At 45.3% G+C, this 19,762-nt stretch overlaps 1 protein-coding gene across 1 annotated transcript in view; it reads left to right on the forward strand.

The window, feature by feature from the left end:
• Positions 1-19,762, forward strand: part of HGFAC (HGF activator) — a 114,790-nt gene that overhangs the window by 77,409 nt on the left and 17,619 nt on the right. Inside the window, exons 10-12 of the mRNA XM_040335347.1 lie at positions 6,092-6,332; positions 13,624-13,763; positions 17,900-18,037. Of these exons, the coding sequence (XP_040191281.1) occupies positions 6,092-6,332; positions 13,624-13,763; positions 17,900-18,037 (519 nt within the window). The remainder of the gene's footprint in view (positions 1-6,091; positions 6,333-13,623; positions 13,764-17,899; positions 18,038-19,762) is intronic.

Below are 19,762 nucleotides of genomic sequence, written 5' to 3' on the forward strand. Positions count from 1 at the left end.
ACCCCCCCATTGTCCCTCCATGAGTGCCACCTGAGAAGGCTGTCTCGTTTGGCACAACCCTGCTTACAAGCATGCAGAGCTTCTCTGTTTTTCCAGTAACAAGATTCATTTAGTACCACTTTATAATCCTAAAACTGTTAAGGCACGTGAAGAAATGAGGCAAACACAGTCGACAATAGTCTAGTCTAGTACATAAAAATTTTGGGCCAGATTCACAGAAGAAGTACGCCGGAGTATCTACTGATACTCCGGCGTACTTTCAAATTTGCCGCGTCGTATCTTTAGTTTGAATCCTCAAACCAAGATATGACGGCTTTTGGCTTCGATCCGACAGGCTTCGTACGCCTTCGGATCGTAGGTGTAATACTTCGGCGCCCGCTGGGTGGAGTTTGCGTCGTTTTCCGCGTCGGGTATACTAATTAGCTTTTTCCGGCGATTCACGAAGGTACGCGCGACCTTCACATTCTCTTACGTTGTCGCTAGTCTGCTTTTCCCGGCGTATAGTTAAAGCTGCTATTTCGTGGCGTATAGATAGACCTGCCATGTTAAAGTATGGCCGTCGTTCCCGCGTCGAATTTAAAAAAAAAAATTTTGTGCAAGTCGTCCGTGAATAGGAAAGGACGTAACTCACGTCTACGTTCAAAAAATGACGTTGGTGCGACGTCATTTCGCGCAAAGCACGGCGGGAAATTTCAAAACGAAGCATGCGCAGTACGTTCGGCGCGGGAACGCGCCTAATTTAAATGATCCACGCCCCCTACCCGGATCATTTGAATTAGGCGGGCTTGCGCCGGAGGGATTTACGCTACGCCACCGCAACTTTACAGGCAAGTGCTTTGTGAATCAAGCACTTGCCCCTAAAACTTGCGGCGGCGATACGTTACGCCGCTGCAAATGTACCTGAATCTGGCCCTTTAGTTTTTGAGTTTAAGCCCTTTTTAAGTCCAACATGCAGTAACTTACACAACACATGAAATTGCATGAGCCACTGCACTTATGCCGCGTACACACGATGATTTTTCGGCATGAAAAAAAACGACGTTTTTAAAAACGTAATTTAAAATGATCGTGTGTGGGCTTCACATCGTTTTTCGGCTTCTGAAAAACACCAAAAAAAAAAAATTCGAACATGCTGCATTTTTTAACGTCGTTTTAAAAAATCTCGTTTTTCGGGTAGTAAAAAATAATCTTATGTGGGCTAAAACTACGTTTTAAACCCGCGCATGCTCAGAAGCAAGTTATGAGACAGGAGCGCGCGTTCTGGTAAAACTACCGTTCATAATGGAGTAAGCACATTCATCACGCTGTAACAGACAGAAAAGCGCGAATCGTCTTTTACTAACACAAAATCAGCTAAAGCAGCCCAAAGGCAAATAGAACTTCCCCTTTAGAGTGCCGCGTACGTGTTGTACGTCACCGCGCTTTGTTCATAATTTTTTTAAAACAATGGTGTGTGGGCAACATCGTTTTTAATGATGAAGTTGGGAAAACTTCGTTTTTAATGATGAAGTTGGAAAAACTTTGTTTTTAATGATGAAGTTGGAAAAACTTTGTTTTTTTGGACATGCTGAAAAATTTTGTTTTTTTTTTCATGCCGAAAAATCATCGGCATTAATCAATACATTTGCACATATGGTGGAGGATAAATAGCTGTAATAAATATAACCAGATCATAAAATGTTGAATGCTAAAAAGGCATATGTCATCTCACAATGGATGCATAGGGGTTGATTTACTAATAATGTAAAGTGCAAAATCTGGTGCAGCTTTGCATAGAAACCAATCAGCTTCCGGGTTTCTTTGTCAAAATTTAGGCTCCATGTACACGGGACATTTTTACAACTGCTCCTAAATGGTTAAACTTGACAGATAGTAACCAACGTTTAAAACGTCCGTTTTGCCGTGTTTACATGCCATGTTTAGCAGGGTTTACGTTTAGAAGCATATAAAAAAATAAAATACATTTTTTTACGAGGTTGAAGATATCATGATTATGATAAGTACAACATTGGGGAAAATGGACTAATTCGTGATTTTATTAATATGTTTCATTCTTTCACTATTGTAATCTATCGTATTCTCTAGATATTGTACATACAGCACACTTTTCAAGCCCTATACTAGGAAGTATGGGCTAGATTCAGCAAGAATTTACGCCGGCGTATCTATAGATACGCTGCGTAAATTCAAAGCTGCGCCGGCGTATCTTCTTTCTGTATTCAGAAAGCAGGATACGCCGAAATGAGGCTAAGATCCGACTGGCGTAAGTCTCTTACGCCGTCGTATCTTAGGGTGCATATTTACGCTGGCCGCTAGGTGGCGTTGCCGTCGATTTCATCGTAAAATATGCAAATGAGCTGGATACGCCGATTCAGAAACGTACGTGCGCCCGGCGGATTTTTTTACGTTGTTTGCGTAAGGCTTTTTCCGGCGTAACGTTGCTCCTGCTATATGAGGCATAGCCAATGTTAAGTATGAAATTTTGAAAATTTTACATCGTTTGCGTAAGTCATTCGCGAATAGGGCTTTGCGTAAATTACGTCCACGTTGAAAGCATTGACTATTTGCGACGTGATTAGGAGCATGCGCACTGGGATACGTTCACGGACGGCGCATGCGGCGTTCGTTTGAAATGTGATTTACGTGGGGTCATGTTTTATTTACGTAAAACTCGCCCACCTCCTTCAGAATTTGAATTTGAATTTGGCGCGCTTACGCCGGCAGATGTACGCTACGCCGCCGTAACTTAGGGCGCAGGTTCTTTGTGAATCCAGCCTCACTAAGTTACGGTGGCGAAGCGTATCTCAGATACGCTACGCCCGCACAAACTTACGGCGGGCTTTATGAATCTAGCCCTATGTGTTTTATAAAACAGAATGTATTGTAACATGATACAAAATCACAAAGATGGAAATAAGCAAAGTGATACGACATACACTGATAATAAGTGTGGAGCATAGTTATCATAATAGGGCACATGAAAAAAACAGAGTGTAATATAAAAACCCAACAGCAGCTTTGCCCATTCACTAAAAACAGTAAAGAATTACTGTGAGAGAGTATAGAGGAGGGACAAACTCCCTATTCGGTCTATGGCTGCCACACCCTATCAAACTTCTTAGGGCGATTCCAATATTATATGTCAATTTATACATTGGAAGAGCTGCTTTAATAGACTTTTCCCAGAAAGCAGAGAGGATGGCAATTCCATTTGATAATGATTTTTCTTTTAGCATAGTATAACGTAAGAGATGAATCATTTAGTACATCTAGGCCTTTGTTCATCGTCTTGGATAGCTAGGGAAAAGTAGAGATAATGGGGTAGATTCACATACAAATAGATCGGCGCAGCGTATGTGAGATACGCTACGCCGATGTAACTTACATTAGGTCGGTTTGAATCCCCAAAGAATTTGCGCCGTAAGTTACGGCGGCGTAGTGTATCTCAAGCAGCGTAACGGCGCAGAATTCAAATCGGCGATTAGGGGGCGTGTTTCATTTAAATGAAGCGCGTCCCCGCGCCGAATGAACTGCGCATGCGCCGTCCCTAAATTTCCCGCCGTGCATTGCGTGAAATGACGTCGCAAGGACTTAAGTACATTACGATTCAAGGACGACTTGCGCAAAAAAAAAAAAATTCAAATTAAACGCAGGAACGACAGCCATTCTTAACATGGCAAGTCTAACTATACGCAACAAAATAGCAGCCTTAACTATACGCCGGAAAAAGCCGACTACAGACGACATAAAAAAATGCGACGGCTGCTCGTATGTTCGTGGATCGTCGGAAATAGCTAATTTGCATACCCGACGTGGAAAACGACGTGAACGCCACCCAGCGGACGCCGAAAGAATTGCATCTTAGATCCGAAGGCGTACGAAGACGTACACCTGTCGGATGTAACCCAGAAGCCGTCGTATCTTGTTTTGAGGATTCAAAACGATACGACGCGGGAAATTTGAAAGTACGCCGGCGTATCAGTAGATACACCGGCGTACTCGCTCTGTGGATCTACCCCATATTCTGTGTAGTCTCTGAGACGTGTATTACACCCTGTGTAAAAAAAAATATTTGGATCAATTTACTGTATCTTTTGAAGAAATTAGTAATTCAAGCGGGGGTTCACCCTTAGAGGGCACTTTTCCCCCTTAGATTCCTGCTCGTTTTTACTAGGGGAATCGGCTATTTATTTTAAAATATGTGCAGTACTTACCCGTTTACGAGATGCATCCTCTCCGCCGCTTCCGGGTATGGGCTTCGGGAATGGGCGTTCCTTCTTGATTGACAGGCTTCCGAGAGGCTTCCGACGGTCGCATCCATCGCGTCACGATTTTCCGAAAGAAGCCGAACGTCGGTGCGCAGGCGCAGTATAGAGCCGCACCGACGTTCGGCTTCTTTCGGCTACGAGTGACGCGATGGATGCGACCGTCGGAAGCCTCTCGGAAGGCTGTCAATCAAGAAGGAACGCCCGCTCCCGAAGACCCATACCCGGAAGCGACGGAAGAAGATGCAGCTCGAAAACGGGTAAGTACTGCTCATATTTTAAAATAAATAGCCGATTCCCCTAGTAAAAACGAGCAGGAAGCTAAGGGGAGAAAATTTTTTTTTTTACAAATGGGTGAACTCCCGCTTTAAGCACTGATCTCGAGACATGCCTCCCAATCTTCTCTGTCAAGGTCAGGTAAGTCAGCCTTCCACTGATCCCACAAATGCTCCATCTTAGGAGAATCAACGCTAAGCAAATAAAAGTAAAAGCGCAGACAAGGGTTTAGACAATGTATCTTGGGCCAGCAGTTCCTCAATAGGGTCCATAGCAAGGCACAGTGAAACCGAAAGCTGAGCTCACACCGCATGGCGCAACTGAAAGTAAGGGAAAATCACCCAGGCGGGCAATTAAAATTTGGCCCTAAATTCTGCAAAAGAAAGCAGTGTACCTGTTACAAATATGTCATGCAGAGTCTTAATTACATATCTAGTCCAAAGCTTGAGGGTCAGGGATGGAGCAAAGATGCAGAAGATTTGGGTTGCCCCACAGCAGGTTAAAGGGAGACCATCTATTGGGTTTGTGGAATCTGCTCCTAGCTACCTACTCTAAAGCCTCATACACACGATCTGATTTTCTGCGGACAAAGTGTAGGACTTTTGTCCGAAGGGTATTAGCCAGGAACTTGTATTAGGGCTGGAGAAAAAATCGTTTTGAATCTTAAATCGAGTTGGGAGGTCAAATCGATTTAGATTTTGACCAAATTGATGTTTTAGTATTTTTTTCCATAGGACCAGCACTCCCGGTCTAGGCCTAAGCCGCGGCCTTGCCTGAAAAATCCTGCCTGCAGCTCGCCACGATCCTGGGCCTTACACTGCGGACTAGGCCGAAGCTGCTACCTTTTTCCCAAAGATCGTGCCGAGCTGCAGGCAGGATTTTTTAGGCGAGGCCGCGGCTTCGGCCTAGTCTATGGCCTTTTCCCAGGATCGTGGCGGACTAGGTCGAAGCCTTGGCCTCGCCTAAAAACTCCTGCCGCAGCTCCTTAGGACCGGCGCAGTGTCCATCAGAAAAAAAAATCAATTTGAATTGTGAATCAAGTTTTTTTTTTTAAAAATCGCAGATTTTTTTGGGAGGCCAAAATCGCCCAGCTCTAACTTGTATTGCATACAAACAGCAAAGAATTGTCGGCCAACAAACACAAAACGATGTGATTTCTTTCAGCTCTTTAGCGCCACCCTTTGGGCAAATTCTGCTAATGTTGTGTTATGGTGAGCATTGTTTCTGAGCATGCGTGTTTGTACTTTGGAGTTTTGTCCGAAGGACTTCTGTACACACGATCGGATAATCCGACAACACACATTTGTTGGCGGACAATTTTAAAGCATGCTATCCCACACTTGTTGGCGGAAAATCCGACAACAATTGTCCAATGGAGCATACAAACAGTCGGATTTTCAGACAACAGCCTGTCATCACACAATTCCCGTCTGATAATCCGATCGTGTGTACGAGGCTTTAGGGTGGTCTTAGTAGAGCATGGCAAGATGGGAGGAAGTATGTGTTTTAATGTAAACACTCAGAAATGTTCTTGGTTTGTTTTTTTGCAGCTAATAAGGCTCGGAGAATTGTCATGGAAGATGAATTTGCAGTCACCACATTTGCCAAACCAAAGTGCGGGAAAAGACATGAGAAGCGGGTCGTGCTGCGAGGCCGAATTCTGGGTGGACTTTCATCGCTTCCAGGATCTCACCCCTGGCTGGCCGCTGTATACATTGGGCAAAATTTCTGCTCTGGCACCCTTGTAATGCCTTGCTGGGTGGTGTCAGCCGCTCACTGCTTCGCAGACAGGTACGTTGAGTATTTAGAAGGATTATACAGGTGTAATAGAAATTGGCTACCAAGGACTGGTTTTACCAAAGAACTCCAACCAAAATAAATCAATAGGAAAGGGAAGAAATAGAGCTTCCTAATTTTTTTGTATTGCCATCTATGTCCACATTTGATAGATTTCACCTTTGGAACTTTCTGTTCTGGGTTATGTAAAATAAACTTCTTTCTCCTTTCTATAGCACATTCTCCCCCTGGAAGCATAGGTGGGCCTCAGATAAAACCACTTTGTGAGCAAAGCCTAAAGTGCAAACTATGGTAACCCACAGTAACCATTCAAAATTAATTTTACATGAGCCAACCCTGTTCAGCATGGACCTTGATTAATTATTAAACGTGCCACTTTTCTGCTTGCTTTTTTGTAGGGCTGTTACTGATCAAAATTTTTGTGTTCGATTAATCGTTTTTTTTTTTTTTTAATCAATTAATCGACTAATTTCGATTAATTATAACGCACATACAGATCCAACTACTTTTAGCAAAAGCAGTCATAAAAACATGTAGCTAAGTATGATACTGGTATAAAAATGTGTACAACGATACCACTGCTGAATCCAGATGAGGAGAGGTTAACATCAGTCTGTCGGCATGTAGATGTCCTGTGAAGGGAACTATCACAACCAATGGATGGCTGTAGAATCCCAGATTGATAGAGGGAAGTGTAACAGCCCTTGCGTGTGGCAGATAGTAAGGTCCCGCCGGCATGCAGATATCAAGGCACAGCAAAAGAGCCCTTCAGATGGACACGGCAAGCCCCGCCGGTGTCTGTGACGTTACTGGATCTCCGACAGAACTCCCTGAAGGCCCGGAAGGCGGCGGAGAGGTGAGTACCAATCAAAATAATTTTGATCGATCAAAAAAAATGTAATTAATAGTTAATTTCCACAGCCCTACTTTTTTGTACTCTTTTGCCGCGTACATGCGGTCAGAATTTCAGACAACAAATGTTCCATGTGAGCTTGTTGCCGGAAAATGTGACCATATGTATGCTCTATCGGACATTTGCTGTCGGAATTTCCGACAACAAAAATTTGAGAGCTGGTTCTTAAATTTTCCGACAACAAAAGTTGTTGTCGGAAATTCCGACCGTGTATACACAATTTAAAGCACAAAAATTCTACGCATGCTCGGAATCAATTTGACGCATGCTCGGAATCAATTTGACGCATGCTCGGAATCATCGAACTTAATTTTTCTCAGCTGGTCGTAGTGTTGTATGTCACCGCGTTCTTGACGTTCGCAAATTCCGACAACATTTGTGTGACCGTGCGTATGCAAGACAAGTTTGAACAAACAACTGTTGGAAAAAATCCACGGTTTTGTTTTTGGAATGTCCGATCTTTATTAATTGTAAGTGGACCTTGTGAAGGAGTTACATGTGATTTGGCCTTCAGAACAAGGTTCTGCTTGGGTTTCTAGAGGACCAGGTAGTTGAGGAACTACTTTTCATCAGCTAATTTCAATCTTTGAGATGCACTGCTTTTTCATATGCTGCACACCAAGGGTAGATTCAGAGACAAGATGCGACGGCGAATCTCCAGATACGCCGTCGTATCTCTGAGTCCGGCCGGTCGTATCTATGCGTCTGATTCATAGAATCAGTTACGCATTGATTTCCCTAAGATCCGACCGGCGTAAGTGTTTTACACCATCGTATCTTAGGCTGCATATTTACGCTGGCCGCTAGGTGGGCGCTTCCGTATAGTTAAACGAGGAATATGCAAATGAGCTAGATACACCGATTCAGAAACGTACGTCTGGCCGCGCATTCTGAATCTGGAGCTAGGTAATGTAATTTCTATTTTTGGCGACTAGATGGAGCTCGCTCTGCTGGGCCCCAGCAAAAAAACAAGGCTCTGTGCACACCACAGCCAGCACTTATCCTTCAAGGCAGACCTCTGATGTGTATTAGATTTGAGGGGGACGGTTATTGATTTAATACAAATCACCACCAACCCCCATGGCAGCACTCTTCCTTTACTACACTACATACCTGACAGGCTTCATCCTGAAAATAAAACATTGACAGCTATGGACATTTAAGTCTTTAAAAATTCTTTAAATGTGCTTTAAAATAGGCTCTAACTGACCTTTGTAGCTACAGGCACTGTGGTGCAATTCATCCCAATTCACTAAGGCTTCTTTCACACGAGAGTTTCGAACAGAAGGCCCCATAGGAATCCTTTAGCATCGGCTGTAAAGCATCTGCCACCATGTCCATAACCTGGCCACAATTGCACTGGATAATGGGAAAGAGACAGCATCTGCTCTTACAGGTTCTCTCAAGGTGCAAGATTTCACCCAGCTCGCTGCAAGGGTTGGGTGGCAGATGCTTTGCAGCCACTGCTAAAGGATTCTTAGGGGGCCTTCTGTGCTAGTGAGGTAGGTGAAGAACCGAAGCACTCAGGAGACCTGGTAACTCTGTAGACAGAGAGAATAAGTTGCATCACCCCTTGGTCCCCCCAATCAACATAACCATAGCAGAAACATAACTTGGTCCAGTTTTTCTTCCATTTGACGAGGCCCCCGGGTGATGGATCTACACCGAGGGACATTGTTTTTTAGATTTATTTAAACAAAGGAATTGTCAAAAACTGGTGTAGTGTCTTCACTTTTTTTTTTTTGGTGAATGGGTAGGGGTACAATATACCCCATACTCATTTACATTGGGGGGGGGGGCAGGGATCTGGGGGGCCCTTGTCCCCATCATCATGGGGACAAGGTTCTTTGGGGCTGACCCCAAAGCGCCTCTGCCATGTTGAGGGCATGTGGCCTGGTAGGGTTGTGGAGCGGGGGCGCTTGCTCACCCCCTTTCCTTGCCTGCTGGGCTGCATGCTCGCATAAGGGTCTGGTATGGGTTGGGGGGGGGACCCCACTCAGTTTTTTTTCAGAATTTTCTATTGCCTTCTTTGTTTTTTTTTTGCATTCTTTTGTTTACATTCATCTGTCAGTTGGGAACCCTGCTGGCTTCCTGGCCTGCTCCTTAACAACCAGCTATTGTTCACACATAATTCAAATCGGCCTATAATTTTCGAATTTGTATCGTTCTGATAATTTGGAATTCGTTAGAAAATTATTAAGCAAAGTTAAACAAGAATAAACTAAACAAATTCCGAAACGAATCAACAAAACTAAATTGGTAACATAAAGGATCTATCTGAAATGAAACAAAATACATTTTTCCATTCTGCACAGGTCTACTTTTGGGTGTCTACATAAAGGAAGCTTTTACAGGAAAATAACATGCATCAAACTTAAAGTGATACTAAAGTCTTGTTTTTGTTTTAGTTAAAAATAACAAATATGTTATACTTACCTGCTCTGCACAGCGGTTTTGCACAGAGGAGCCCAGATCCTTCTCTTCTTGGGTCCCTCGCCAGCTCTCCTGCCCCCCCTTCTGTTGAGTGACTGTGGGGGCACCCGAGACGAGCCACAGCTCCCTGTGTCCATTCAGAAATAGAGCTGCGGCCTGGCCCTGCTTCCTTTCTCTCCTCATTGGCTCACTGACTGTCTCAGCCAAAAAGGAGGGGAGTCTCGGGCAGTCCAGACACTCCTACAACATCGCTGGATCTAGATGGGGCTCAGGTATGTATCAGAGGGGCTGAGGGGGGGGGGGTGCTGGACACAGAAGGCTTTTTTATCCTAATGCCTTGTACACACGATCGGAATTTCCGATGAAAAATATCAGATGGACTTTTTTCTTAGGAAATTTTGATCGTGTGTGGGCCCCATCAGACTTTTTTCCATCAGTGTTTAGTTGTGTGCAACTCTGACGGAGAAAAATCCCACGCATGCTCAGAATCAAGTCGACGCATGCTCGGAAGCGATGAAATTACATTTTCTCGGCTCGTCGTAGTGTTTTACGTCACTGTGTTTTGGACGGTCGGAATTTAGTCTGACAGTGTGTATGCAAGACTGATGGAAGTCAGCTTCATCGGAATTCCGACGGAAAATTCCATCAGAAATTCCGATCGTGTGAACGAGGCATTATGCATGGAATGCATTAGGATAAAAAACTTTCTGGGCCAGATTCTCATACATTAACGTTGCTCCTGGGCAGCGTAATGTATGTGCTGTACGCTACACCGCCGCAGGTTTACAGGTTTACATCCTGATTCTCAGAACACTTACCTGTAAACTTGCGGCGGTGTATCGTTAATTCGCTCGGCGCAAGCCCGCCCAATTCAAATGGGGCGGGCACCATTTAAATTAGGCGCGCTCCCGCGCCGAGCGTACTGCGCATGCTTCGTCGGGTAAATTACCCGGCGTGCATTGCGCTAAATGACGTCGCCCCTACGTCATTTGCTTAGACGTTTACGTAAATGGCGTCCAGCGCCATTCACGGACGTCTTACGCAAACGACGTATTTTTTTTAAACTTCGACGCGGAAACGACGGCCATAGTTAACATTGGTTGCCCCTGCTAATAGCAGGGGCAACCTTACGCGTCGCGTACGCTACGGAAACGACGTAAATTCTCAGCGTGGGACGCGCGTAGGTTCGGGAATCTCGCGTACTTACCTCATTTGCATAGACGACGGGGAAAACGACGATGCGACACCTAGCGGCGGGAAAAAAAAAAATTACTTTTAAGATCTGACAGCGTAACAGCCTTACGCATGTCAGATCTAATGGGTATCTATGCGCAACTGATTCTAAGAATCAGTCGCATATATACCCGGGGCCAGATGAGGAGTTACGACGGCGCTAATGGTGTTGCGCCGTCGTAACGCCTTTGAGAATCTGGCCCTCTGCCTTTACAATCACTTTAAACAGAGAAGGCTTGCCACTCCAGGTGAGCTAGAGAAGCCTAATGATAAAGCACTTATAACAGTGTGAAACGCGTCTACCGGGCACTCTGCTCTTGTGGTGTCACTCTTGGATGTCCCAATAAAGGATTTGGGATCACAATTGTGGTGTGCAGCCTATTTTTCTCCTTTTACAATCACTTTAAATGCACAAAAAAGCTAATGAGAATATTTTTGTCAAAACGATCGTTCTTGCCACAGGGTCTCTTAACAAAAAATGGGATACAGCAGCTATTTTTATTATTTCCCTTTCAATGCTTTTTGGCTCATTATTGCAGGCCTGAGAGCAAAGTTTATCCTCTTCACTAAAAAATCATCTCAATGAAGAGCTCACCTCTTATTGCCATTGTAGAAGTTTTGGTTAATCAGCAGAGCTTCTCGTCATTCATGGGGTTGGGGGGACATTTGCCAGCAGATTAAAACTTTCACTTGCTGTAATACATGCCCAATGCATGGCTCTTTTAATTAAAAGTATCTCCACAACAGAGAAGAAAAGGTAAAATAAGTGACAATAGCTGAAATCTTTGATGTCTTTATCTGCCCTGATTCAGGCCCAGACACGGCTTTTTCTGCAAACCTTCAGATAATTGGCTATACAGTATTTGCATTCATGCTTTATATGTTGTCTTTAAGTGGCTTAATTTTTTTTATAAAAAAACACTATAGAAAAATAGGTTACAAAGCACAGACAAAAACGCATTTATTTTGATCCACACAGTTCTATTCTATAGAGTTTTTCAGACTTTTGAGTCTGATTTATGGGAACTGGAATACAAGAATACAGCTATTTTATCCATTACAATTAGATGTCAGCTTTCATTTTATAAGCTACTTTTGTAATTTGAATGGTTGCCAATGGACTCATACAGTGCTTTAACTGGGCCGGAACGCGGCGGTACTCAGTACCGCCACTTCCAAAAATGGCCCTGGAGAGTACCAGCACCTCTCCGTGCGCCCAGTACGTGGGTTTACAGTACCGGAACGCAGCCGGTGGGCTTGTCGAGTTGCGGGCCGGTAATGTGTGTCAGACAGGCAGCTCAGTCACAATAGAAACTGTATGCCGCCCCGCCGGAGCCGACTCACTGCTGCCGAGTGCGCTCCTGGCTCCCTTTCCTCTGTCCTGTCACTCCTGTCCTGTGCGTTTCCTCGACCCCCCCCCCATGGAGGAGAGTTGGTTCATTCCCCGGCGTACGCCGCGTGACGTCACGCCGGAGGCGAGGTGAGAGGAGGACTCGCGCAGGGAGCTGTGTCGGCGGCAAGGAAGTACCGGCACCTCTTTTGGCCCACTTAAAGCATTGGACTCATATACTCATGTGGAGGAGTCTTTGTTTTGTACCAGTTTACCTTCCCTTTAACACCTTCCCGCCCGGCCTTTAGCAGGGCGACAGCTGGCAATTGGTCCTTTCTGACACAGCATAACAATGGTCAGGGTAAAGAACCGCTGATGTACTGTATTTTTTTACTATGTAATCAGCTGTGTCCGAACGGCGCATGCGCCGTTCGTGAACATTTTCCAAGTGCGCATGCTCCAAATTACGCCGCAAACTGTCAATGCTTTCGACGTGAACGTAACTTACGTACAGCCGTATTCGCAAACGAATTACGTAAACGACATAAAATACGACACTGTTCCGTCGTTTCCGACGTCCATACTTAACATTAATTACCCCCTGCTTTATGAGGGGTAACTTTACGCCGGAAAAAGCGTTACGCAAACGACGTAAAAAAATGCGCCGGGGCGGACGTACATTTCTGAATCGGCGTATCTACCTAATTTACATATTCCTTGCGTAAATCGACGGAAGCGCCACCTAGCGGCAAATATGCAACTAAGATACGACGGCGTAAGAGACTTACGCCAGTCGGATCTTAGCCAAATTCTGGCGTATTTTGTTTCTGAATACAGAAAAAAGATACGCCGGCGCAGATTAGAATTTACGCGGCGTATCAATAGATACGCCGACGTAAATTCTTTCTGAATCTACCCCCAAATCTCAAATAAGGCAAATATGGCTGAAGTGGTTAATGTTGATTAAGGGAGTTTAGTTCTGCTTTTGATTTCCTTAGAGAATCTCTTAGATTTTCACTCTAGTGGTTCTCATGTATCAAAATGTGTTACATAAACTGATTTGCCGATTGTAACAAAGTTCTCCTGCATGTATGAAAGCTGGCACAATGAAGAAGTCTGAATTGGTTGCAACAAGAACTTTCATTTCTTTAGACATTCAGCTGATTTTTATTCATTGTAATTAAATTGATGGACGCATCTTCTCTTTTTTTTAAATATATATTATTATTATTTTTTATTTTTTTAATGCATTATTTTTCATTCTTGCAAATCACAGTTGAAGTAAAATGACACAGATGACCCCTTGCTATGGGTAAGAACACTTTTTTACTTTCCCAGTCGATTTAAGACGAATGTTTATTCTTTTTTTTTTCTAGCCCTCGGAAGTCAAGCGTGAGAGTGGTCCTAGGACAACACTTCTACAATGTCACCACAGACGTCACACAGACATTTGAAATAGACCGATATGTATTTTATGACAAGTACTCTGTGTTCAAGCCCAAAGAACATGACATTGGTGAGTACACTGGGAGGTAGAAGCAAGCTGGATATATTTGGTTTTGTTATGGCTTTTGATTAAAGGGGTGACGTGAACCATTAAAATTGGCAGTTGATGAGAGATCACATAACCTATTAATGGTGACAAGTGATAGGAGATCAAATAACCTTTTACCAATGGCAGCTGATGAAAGATTTACATGACTGCTCACATAGTAAGAAAACGCATGACGCATTAAAGCTGCCTCTGGATGGGATACCCACGATAACAATTAAATCTGAATTCTAATCTGTTTATATATATTGCCTAATCTGGTTCCTCCTATCTCCTCATCAGCATGACAATACAAACAGTAGTGTTACTAAACCCACAACAGTAAAATCAGTCTGTGTATGCAGTAAAGCATGATTGTTATACTCACTGTGGAACCTAAGGGGTTAATCCTCTGCATTGTGTATAGAGGCTTGTCTGATCCTTCTCATGAGACGGAGCCTTTGGAGTCACTCTGCACATGCTCAGTTTGGTGTGTATTGCTAGAGAGTTTTTTTTCCCTTTAGGAGGGTGCATGTGATCAGCACAGGGCCAATCAGCACTGTCCAGACAGAGGGTCAGGTGTCCTGCAGTCTTATAGGACAGTCAGGCCTCGTACACACGACCGAACATGTCCGCTGAAACTGGTCCGCGGACATGTCCGACCGTGTGTACGGCCTAGCGGACCAGTTTCCTGGCCTAGTGGACAGGTTTCCAGCGGACAAAAGTTTCTTAGCATGCTAAGAAACTTGTCCGCTGGAACCATGTCCGTCGGACATGTCCGATGGTTCGTACGACTCATCGGACATGTCCGCTGGTTATGACGTATAACCAGCGGCCCGAAATCCTGCGCATGCGTCGAATTGATTCGACGCATGCGTGGAAGCATTGAACTTCCGTGTCAGAGAACGTCGATGTCTTCTACGTCACCGCGTTCTCTGTCCGCGGGGATTTTGGTCTGATGGTGTGTACACACATCAGACCAAAAGCTCCCAGCAGACATGTCCGATGAAAACGGTCCGCGGACCGTTTTCATCGGACATGTTCGGTCGTCTGTACAAGGCCTCGGAGTAGAATGAAAACTCCTCCTACAAACTGTAACCAGACACTGATAGAAGTCACAAGACTGCTATATACTGCTGATGGGAAAAGGCATTTAGCTGTTTATATTTACTAAAATAATTGCATTTCCATGTTCTGTGTACTGTGGGAGACCAGATATACTGAATGCAGAGTCCTGAGTTTAGTAACACTTTATAATAAAACCTTTCCTTGTTTATTGCATACCTTTGAACCCAAGAGACCTTTTCGCTGGGTCTGTATGCTTCCCTATGTTATGTAGGCAGTACGTGGCTGGTGGGAGGGGCTGACAGGATACATTTTTTGCCTGAAAGCATCACAGCACTCTGTCTTGGTACATCTCTCCAGAGCCCTCAGCCTTGATACAAGCAATGTGCTGGCTTTTAGGAGGAATCATGCAAATATCAAAATGTGCTGATGGGTTGATGTCAGTCTGGAGGAGTGGGTGTTTCTAAGCAGATTGCATTTGAATGCAGCCCCTCCCACATAATGTCCACATGTGATGCTGAGCTACCATGCTTGAAACAGAAACCCAGTGAATAAAAGGGGCAGTCAGGCTGGGGAGGATGGGGCTAGATGATGCTGGACTCCAGCCAGGAAATAAGACAGGCTTTATATGACTTGCTGCAGCTTCTAATGCACACAGTGAGAAGCTCACAGGGTGCAGTGAAATCAGACTGAAGATTTTCAGTACAAGGAATGATCCTGTACAAGTGTGCAAGACTGAAAGTAATGCAGCTTTAAGACCCCTTTCATACTGAGGCAGTTTTAAGGTGTCTTAGCGCTAGAAATAGCGCCTGAAAACTGCCTCCCATTCATTGCAATGGGTGCTTTCACGCCTGGGCGGTGTGCTTGCGGGACGTTAGAAAAAGTCCTGCAATCAGCATCTTTGGGGCGGTTTGGGAGTGCTGTATACAGTGCTCCCTAAAATGCCCCTGCCCATTGCAATAAAAGTGCAGCGCTTCCGAAGCGCCTGGAACATGTTTCGGAAGCGCCGAAACACGGGAGATTTTAGCCCCTTCTTTAGTGCCGTTTCAGTGCTAATGTGGCCGCAGCCAGGGATGGACTGGCCATTGGCACTACAGGGAGTTTCCCGGTGGGCTGATGGCTCAGTGGGCCGGCTTCAGTGACAGCGAACCACCCCCCTCCGCTCCTCTGTCTCTCCCTTCCCACATCGCTCACCTCCTCTCCCTGCCCACGGCGCTGACCTGGGGGGAACAGAGAATCAGGGGGAGGACCAGAGGAGCAGGGGGGATGACAGAGGAGCATGGGGGAGGGGACAGACAGCTGACTCAACAGCTATGGCCTGGGAGTTTCTCACTTCTGCCTAATCTTGTCCCATAAGGAGGGGCACCGAATTGATTCTTTGCCCCGGGTGAAATAATGTCTAGCTTCCCCACAGGTACTGCCTATAAGAGTACCAGTACCAGCCGTTCTACTCTAATAAAGTGGAACGGCTAGTGGCTAGTGAAGGGGGAGAGGGGGCTTGGGTGACCGGGGGGTGCGGGAGTTGTCCGGCCCCCATGGGAGAGACCTGTCAAATTGAAGTCCAGGGCCAAATTTTTGTCCCAGTCCAGCCCTGGCCGCAGCCCCAGTGTGAAAGGGGTCTAAAAGTTCAATTGCTACAAGTGACAACTGATAAGAGATCACATGACACATTACAAGTAGAAAAAAACTAGGAGCTGATGGGTTTCTTTATCAGTGGCAATTAATAAGACCTTCACTGACCTACTGCATCTAACAATAAATAAATAAATAAAAGACATTAAACATTACACTTCAACTGATAAGAGTTGGCATGAACACTTAGGGCTTGATTTACTAAAGGCAAATAGACTATGCACTGCGCCTGCGCAGTCGGAAACCAGCTGTAAAGCCTGAAGGCATCACTGCCGGTTTCCCTTACATACAATACCGGAGCCTGCACCCAACACCGACGGACGAATCAGCTTGAGGTGTCGACATTGTGGATCCCTGGACAGGTAAGTGTCCTTATTTTAAAAGTCAGCAGCTGCAGTATTTGTAGCTGCTGACTTAAAAAAAAAATCCAGACTGGAACTCCTCTTTAACTACTGTGTGTGTGTGTTTTTTTTAAATGACAAGCTAAATACCTTTCTCACACCGCAGCTGTGCGGTCACATGAGCTCCCTCTGCTCTCCTTCCCCGATCTAAGCAGAGAAGTGGGAGGGGCTGAGATTCCCTTCTGACCTTAGACAGCCAGCAGAGGGAGGTCACGTGAACGCACAGCGGCGGTGTGAGAAAAGGTATTTAGCTGTGTCATTTAAAACACACACAATGTAGTTAATAACTGCTTAAACCAGAGGGGATACAAGTATTTTTTTTAAATTAGGTAGACATTTATTGAAAACCAACAAACCATACAATAAAAATGTGGGAGACAAGTATTTTTTCTGCATATTGCTGGAGGAACGGGGAGGATATCCATACCTCCCAACAATTTGGGAATGAGGGACACCTACTTGCAAATGTATGTAGGCATAGGACACACACCCTGCCACACCCCCTTAAAAGAGAATTAACCCAAAAAAAGGTTATTTAAATCCACAAGGGACTTTTTTTACCACTACTGTTCCTTTATATTGGCTTTTAAAATTTACTAAATGCAGCAATTTCGAAATTGGATGAAAAGGTTTAGCACTGGGAAACACCTTTTAAAAGATAAAAAGTGTATTTTATCTACATCTTTATGGGACAAATGAGGAGAATGAGGGACAGAGGGACGTTGCTCCAAATCAGGGACAGTCCCTCGAAATCAGGGACAGTTGGGAGCTATGTCAGATTGTCTCTCACACTGACAGGGAGGTAGGGGGAGAGGGAGAGACTGCAGGATGATGGAGGCACGGAAAATGACCACGGCATCATTTCTCAGCAGCCATAATTATCAAGGTCCACACACACAGGGGAACAGAGGAACAAGCAGGATCAAACCGGTATATTACAACATAGAAATGGACACATTATATAGCACAAGCACTGCCTTAAAGGAACAGGATTTCTTTTTTTATATTTTGCTTTTATTCCAGTGTTAATCCGGCTGAAAAGAAAAGATGGTGCTTGTGCAAAGAAGACTCAGTTTGTGCAGACAATCTGCCTGCCGGATGGCATCACCTTTGAAGATGGTCATGAGTGTCAAGTGTCTGGATGGGGGCGGACAAAAGAAGGTATAAATCTTGGTCACTTATGTAGCAATACCCCCAAAGGGGCCGCTGGTTTGAATTTGGGCCTGCCGTTACCTCACCACGTTCGTCTTAGGGGTCCTCCTTGAAGAGTTATTCACAAATGTCTGCACCAACACTTAGTCTCTTTTTCTTCCAAGGTTTTATTAAACAAACCCAGTCAGAGGGATGGAGGGTATGTGGAGATTCAGGTACCTTGCTTTGCGGATCACCGGTACGTTCTTGGATCCAGAGCACAAACCGTTTCCACACTGGATTCAGCTCCACCGGATAGGCCTCTCTCACTGACCTATCAGCTGGTGCGAAGCTCGTTCAAAAGTCTCTGCCACAGACCTGATGAGTGCCGTTGAGTCGTTGCACAGTCCTCTGCCACAGGATCGTGTAACCTCACACACACTTTGCAAAGTTCCAAAGACACAGCTACACAGTACCAGGATCCAGGGCCCCGGCACTCAGAGGGGCCCAGACAGCAGGAGGATTGGTGGAGAACAATGCCCTCTGTGTCTCTCACCCAGGTTTCTCCCCCCTCTCCCTCCCGCCGGCTTTTAGCTGCTGGGTGAGTGACATGGAGGGATAATGAACCTGGCCAGCTGCCGCTGAGCTCCTTCCCCTGCCCCGAGAGGGGGTTGTGCTAGGAGGAGGGATTTGTGGGAATGTGTGCTAGGAGAGGGATTGAAGAAAGAAGATTTGTGCTGGGAGGGGAGATGCGGCTGATTGTGTACCAGGAGCCGATGAGGGAATTTGGGGCTAATAGGAGGGATTAGGGGAATTGTGCAGGCAGGGGAGATTTGTACTAGGAGGGGGAATTGGGGTGGCATTTGTGTTCATTAATAATGATTTTCATGTATTTTTTTGTGAAAATATTGTATAGAATACTGTCAGGTAGGCTGTACAGGGCCCCATGATTCCTAACAGCGGCCCTGCCAGGATCTTTCAGCCAGCCAGCAGCACTGTGTGGTAGATTGAATCACCAATTGTTCGGCTTCTTCCTGCAGGTAAGACTCTCAGTAGCAGAGCCAGTAGGCCCCGAGGCTGAAGAACTGCTAACACATCCCTGAGGCCAGGAAGGCCATCAGGTCAGAATCGGAAGACCCCGCCAGAACAGTGTCTGTCCCTTAAAGCGGGAGTTCACCCGAAATTCTTTTTTTAAGATTAGATTGATGCTCATTTTGTCAAGGGGAATCGGGTAGTTTTTTTAAAATCCGAGCAGTACTTACCATTTTAGACAGTGATCTTCTCCGCCGCTTCCGGGTATGGTCTTCGGGACTGGGCGTTACTATTTGATTGACAGGCTTCTGACGGTCGCATACATCGCGTCACGAGTAGCCGAAAGAATCCGAACGTCGGTGCGGCTCTATACGGCGCCTGCGCACCGACGTTCGGCTACTTTCGGAAAATCGTGACGCGATGTATGCGACCGTCGGAAGCCTGTCGGAAGCCTGTCAATCAAGTAGGAACGCCCAGTCCCGCAGCCCATACCCGGAAGCGGCGGAGAAGATGCATCTCTAAAACGGTAAGTACAGCTTTGATTTAAAAAAAAATACCCGATTCCCCTTGACAAAATGAGCATCAATCTAATCTTAAAAATTTACTTTTCGGGTGAACCTCCACTTTAAGTACCCCCTCCCCGAATGCACAGCGGCGGGGACCACACCCACTGGGCTGCTTCTGGGCAAAGAATACTCAATACACCCAGCCCGCTGCGTTTCC

This window comes from Rana temporaria, chromosome 1 (genome assembly GCF_905171775.1).
Source record: "Rana temporaria chromosome 1, aRanTem1.1, whole genome shotgun sequence".
Taxonomy (NCBI): domain Eukaryota; kingdom Metazoa; phylum Chordata; class Amphibia; order Anura; family Ranidae; genus Rana; species Rana temporaria.